Source organism: Siniperca chuatsi, linkage group LG11 (assembly GCF_020085105.1).
Source record: "Siniperca chuatsi isolate FFG_IHB_CAS linkage group LG11, ASM2008510v1, whole genome shotgun sequence".
In the NCBI taxonomy this organism is placed as follows: Eukaryota; Metazoa; Chordata; class Actinopteri; order Centrarchiformes; family Sinipercidae; genus Siniperca; species Siniperca chuatsi.
Window position 1 is genome coordinate 24,257,346 of NC_058052.1, and position 5,912 is coordinate 24,263,257.

Sequence of the window (5,912 nt, forward strand, 5' to 3'; positions counted from 1 at the left end):
ATGAATAAATGGCACATACAGTAAGTCATCATTTTCTACTTGCACGGTTTCAATTAGAGAGTTATTCCAGGTTAAGTTCTTGATCTCTTTTTTTACTGAACATTTTCATCGCAAACTGCCATTATGTTGATGCAGCTATATTAATTACAGCGTGTCCTTTACCTGTGAATAGACAGATGATTTTGAACTAGAACTAATTTTGTCACGTATATTGTTAGTATATTGCAGGCTAGACTTGACAAACTAAATGGTGTTGCTGTTTAGGGCTAAAATGGGCAACTTCTGCCACCTGCAGGACAAACAGGGAGTCACAACTAGCCAGTAAAGGGCCATTTCACCCCAAAACACACAAGACGAGCAAGTTTGTGTGAAGAACTTGAACGGCGTGGTTACGGCCGACACTAACCAAAATTTTAGCCAAATAAATACACTGTATTGCAAGACAACCATCTCTCCTGATTATTCAACGCAGCGGTCCAGAACGGGAAGCTACAATACATTGAAACTTATTATCTATTTAGAGGATGTACTTGTTGGGTGGACTGTCCCTTTAAGACTTTCCTCATTTGCCCTTTTGGACTCTATCGCTTTCCGTTATTTCAGGAAGTGTTTGTGCTGTTGGTACCAATTGCGCAGTAGTGCAGCACCACTGGTTCACATAAAGATATTTATTCTTTAACGTGGATTAAATTAAGGTCTAAAAATGTCTGGGGGAACCCGTTTGGAGAACGCAAACCCTGTGATTTTCCAGCGGTCGGGGGAGAGGCTGCTGACAGCGAACGAAGAGGATGAAGACGTCCATGACCCCATCGACGACAGAGAAATATTCGATATCCTGTTTTTAACTTTTCTAAGTTAGTACAGACTGGTTTTACACCTGACAGATACATGTGTGTTTCTTAAACTGCATTTTAACTGATACTACACAAGCCACGTTTCTTGTACTACCTATAACATAACATTGCTAAGCTAACGTTAGTTGTTGCATCATTTCTAAGGTGACGTTAACGGTTGACGTTAACTAACTTAGGTACAGATTACGGTACATTTTTTTGTTTTTGTTAAATTTGGGGTCATTTTTTGCACTGCACATTATCTGGAAAAACACTGTTACTGTATACCTGACAGGCAGGCATGTCAGGCTAATGAGATCAACTTACATAGAGAGTAAAAATATAGCTAATTAAATATTGCAGGATATGTAACGTTATTATTACTACCAGTTTATAAGAGCCATATTTTCCAGCATATTTTATTAATCTCTCAAGCAATATCTTTGTAAATGTCTTGTAAATATAATTTGTTGGACCAATTTGAAACGAGTAGTTGATTAATTGATTAGTTGACCATGAGAAAATTAATCAACAATTTTGAAAATGGTTAATCATTTAAGTTATTCAAGCAAAAATCACAAACATTCACTGGTCCCAGCTCTTTAAATGTTCTGGTTTTCATATCTTTTGTAATTTGAACATCTTTGAGGTTTGGACTGTCAGACAAAGTTAACAGTTTGAAGATATCACCTTGGGCTCTGGGAAGTTGTGATGGGCATGTTTTACTATTTTGTGACAATTAATTGACTAAATGACCTTCGAGTAATTGAGAAGATGATCTACAGATTAATCGACAATGAAAATAATCATCAATCCTTTTGGCAATGTCAAACTTAACTGGAAATGGCCTCCAAACAAGTATGTGCCTTGTACTAGACTACATTCTTTGGTCAGCATGTGTGTTGATAAGCCACATTGCTTAAGAATATTTAAGTGATGTTTGGCATTTTTTCTGTAAGACATTCTTTCTTTCATCCTGGCCCTATCTTTGTTTTATGCTGACATTTAATGCCCTGCCTGATGGGATGTTTAATTAGTGCTTGATTAAAGGCAGGTGCTAGACTGTATCGCCTACATGTGTAACAAATATGCAGACAGATCAGTTATTAAACAAATATAGTTTACAGTAATATAACTGACAAACATTTCTTAATTCACATGTGCCCTTTATTACTTTGTGTTTTTAGGTTATATACAGTAAATGTACAACTACATAACTTAGGTTTTAACAAAAAAGCACTGTAATATTATGTGTGTTTCCCATAATAATAATAACACACTGACTGCATTAGAGTGCAGCACAGAGGCAGAACCTGTGTTGTTTTTATTATCTTGGCTTAAATTCTTTAACTAAAGTTACATCTGATCAGATCCATCAACGACCCAGAGCATCCTCTGTCTCTGGAGGAACTTAATGTCGTGGAGCAAGTCCGAGTCAAGGTACGTACCTTTTTAATTGTGAGTTTTGGTGGGGTTATTTTAGGTTTACTACTGGGTGAATGGGGAAAAGCAAGATACCCCGTAATATTCTAATTTAGTGAAGAAGAAGTTAAAGCAGGGTTGAACTTGACCACCATTCATCGCTTTACTCCATCATTCTGATTCTCATTGACCTGATTTCACAGTTTTTACTGCATTTACACAATAAGATATTTGTCTTTAAAAAAAATCACATTTAACAAGTAAACTAACTTTCACACTTCAGCCTTCTTTAGCAAAGTAAGCATTATTTACTTGATCTCATTGTACTTTATGAATGATGTGGTCCTGAAAACATTTATCTCACTGCAAAAACACTCTTCATGCTTAACAAGTAAAGAACATTTTTAATTGCAGACATTAATTGCATTCAATATGTTGTCCCTTGCTATCTGTTTGTCTTTTTCTCAGGTTAATGATGCAGAGAGCATTGTGGGTGTTGAGTTCACACCCACCATCCCTCACTGCAGCATGGCAACACTCATTGGTCTGTCAATCAAAGTCAAGCTGCTACGCTCCCTGCCAGACAGGTTCAAAGTAAGTGTGTTGGTGTTGGTGCACATTTAACATCGCCTCCTTAGATTGAGCGTAAGCTAGTATGAACAATATGTCATATAATATGGGATTTCTGTGTGATAGTGTTTCATTGTTCAATTCCAGTCTAAACGCTGTGTGTTTTTCTGTTTCTACTCAGATTGATGTCCACATCACTCCTGGGACTCACGCCTCAGAGGAAGCAGGTAAAAACATATCAAACAGAGACAGCAGGTGTGATGGGATATTAGATCATATTTCCCGCTAGTCAAAATACTGTAGTTATTGTTGAATGTTAGGACTTTTGTTTTCAAAATGTTATGATTGTCTGTTATGTAAATGTTTTTTTCTTAAAAATGATGTTCATGTTGTTGTATGTGCAGTGAACAAACAGCTGGCAGACAAAGAGAGAGTGGCTGCAGCTCTGGAGAACTCCTCGCTGCTGGAGGTGGTCAACCAGTGCCTGTCCACCAGGAGCATCTGAGCAGCCAATCAGCTTTGTCATTTCCTGCTTTCAGCTACAGGTTGACAGCAGAACTGTTTGACAGCTGAGATGTGTCTGCCAAGCTCTCTATCCACTCATCACCAATCTTTGTGTGAATAGCTGCAACTGGTGGACATTATGCAGCAAAGTCAAGATCATGCAGAGTTCATACAGCCTGTTCGTGTTTCCTGGAGTAAAGGACAGGAAAACCCAATGAACCCTTGAATGCGTCCACCTAAAGAGAGTAATAGAAACTTTTACTCATCATGCAGAATAGTTTGGACAAAGCAGAGAAATTATACATCCATCTATGAATTTTAGGGTCATCAGTGTGAAGAAGTTGAGAACCCATTCATTGCAATTCCTGTTTTATATTATTAAATCTGTTAAGTATATTAAGTCTGCAGCAACAGTCCTAACCTGTATATAATATTAATGCTTTTGACATTTTATTAAAGATGTACAGCTCAGTAATTAAAAAGATATTTGTGTGTTGTTGTTTTTTCCCCCAAGATTTATTTCTTCAGGGATACAAAAAAATTGGTCTTGACTGTATGTTATTGAAACAATTTATGAATGACACTTGAAAATCTGAAATGCAGGCAAAATAAATGTAATATATATTTTTTTTAAATCTATGCACTGGCCCAGAGCTGTTTTTAGGGAAACAGTTTTTCTCTGGGGAATCACAAATCACAGATCCTTGTTAAATGATTCTACCCACATTCCCACCAAAGATCATTTTAATCATTTAGACATGAAAACAATTTAAGTGGTTCAGTGCACAAGTGAATATTGCGAAAGCAAGACTGACTGTCTGCACCATCCACAGAGTAAAACGGTTTATGTTTATGTCCGTGTTAATCCAGCAGGAGGTGCCCTTATCTTATCTGTGCAAATTCAGTGGTGGAGGCTAATGATAAATCTGTCCATCAGATCTAAGGAGGATATCTGGCAGAACAAACCATAGCACAGAGTCGCCCCAACATGCTCGTCCACCCACTCCCACCTCACTGAGCTCACTTAACAGCTAGGCTTTCCTTTAAGTCTTATTCAGCCAGACAAGCTAAGATCTAAACAAATAAGGAAAGTAATACTGCCACAAACATTTCTTAACTGAATAGCATGGCATGTTGTCAAATTGATGTAAGTTATACAAATATAAGGAGAGAGTAAAAATGATTAATCTGTCACTTTCATACAGTTTATTCAGATAGATGGTTGACTCACAGAAGCCTAGTACGCTAAACAAATAACAGAAAAACTATATTGATAAACATTTTTGATATCTAGCTCTTGTTCCTATGGAGGTTAAATTAACTTATTGTAATCTTTGGACAAAAGTGTCAAAGTGCCAAATTAATGTCATTTCAGGAGTTCATACAGTATGATAAGCTCACAGTAAACACACTGACACATTTATTGTGTAACCTTTATTGTAGGAAATAAAATGCAAACGTTGGCAAGGATGGTTATGTAATCCTATGTTGACAAACAGTGTGCTATTTGGTGCACTCTTATCCAATTACACCAATTTAGTGATTCTGGGCAGGCACTGACATAAAATACATTAATTAATTATAAGTTAAATTGTAAAATCATATTTAAGTATAAAACAGTAAATCCGATCAAATAGACATTTTAAGATTACTGTAACACCGGAGGGGATTATAAAACATATTCAACATACAATGGTATAATAAGTAGGCCTATATAAACACCACTGAGCCTCTACATTAGTATTACAGACAAATAAATGTTGTTCCTCAGGCTGGACAAATAAAGTTTTTTTTTCTCTTGTTCCACATCTGGAAACATTGCATCACTGCTCTAAAACCCCGGATAAGAAACTCAGCCGGCACAGCTGCATTAGCCGAAGCCAGAGCCGTGCATACACAGAGTTTAGGCAACCAAAACGCTCTGCAGAGGATTAAGAGGAACAAAGAGCCAGCAGCTCAGGACAGAAAAAGATCTGTAACCTAGCCCGCTGACAAACAAACACAAAATACAGGATACTTATGATTCAGGGCTGCAGGGGGCCAAGGAACCTGCACAATGTATAGGCCCCCCGTTGAGTTGCTTTCGGGGGGCCAATGACAGTAGATGACAGTGTTGCTTAGCAACATGTATAAAAATTTCGATTTTCGCTTAGTAAAATTAGGAGTTATGAGTTTAGCAAGGCCAATCAGAACCTAAGTCTAAAAACTAGGATATAACATTAGCGAAGAAAAAGATATATTTATTGTAAACAGTAAACCCAAACTAATTTGGTACATTTGTTATAATATTATATAAAGTTAGCCACAGTACCAAAGCTTGGAGACTACCTACTTTTTAACTAGCTAATTGTTAGCATGTTCTGTTAGCTACCCAACTAACACCATAACCACTTTAGCTAACGTTGTCTGTTGTATGAAAAAATAAAGTTTTTCTGTGAGCTTTGTATTATTTATAGTCTCATTTAGCTTAGCACTATATCCCATTGTGTCAGTATGATCGTGCATCTCCTCTTCCTCCTGAAAGTAACATTATTTCCTCATATGGTGTTCCGTAGGAGAGACTTTGCTCAACCCAGTGTATGT

The 5,912-nt window shown here is 37.0% G+C and overlaps 1 protein-coding gene across 1 annotated transcript; it reads left to right on the forward strand.

Annotated features, from left to right (window-relative positions):
* The first annotated feature begins 585 nt into the window (after positions 1-585).
* Positions 586-3,813, forward strand: ciao2b (cytosolic iron-sulfur assembly component 2B). Its single transcript, XM_044214989.1, has 5 exons — positions 586-830; positions 2,194-2,273; positions 2,724-2,849; positions 3,007-3,052; positions 3,230-3,813. Exons 1-5 carry the CDS (start codon positions 704-706, stop codon positions 3,328-3,330), a joined length of 480 nt encoding a protein of 159 aa, XP_044070924.1. The 5' UTR covers positions 586-703; the 3' UTR covers positions 3,331-3,813.
* Positions 3,814-5,912: the final 2,099 nt, after the last annotated feature.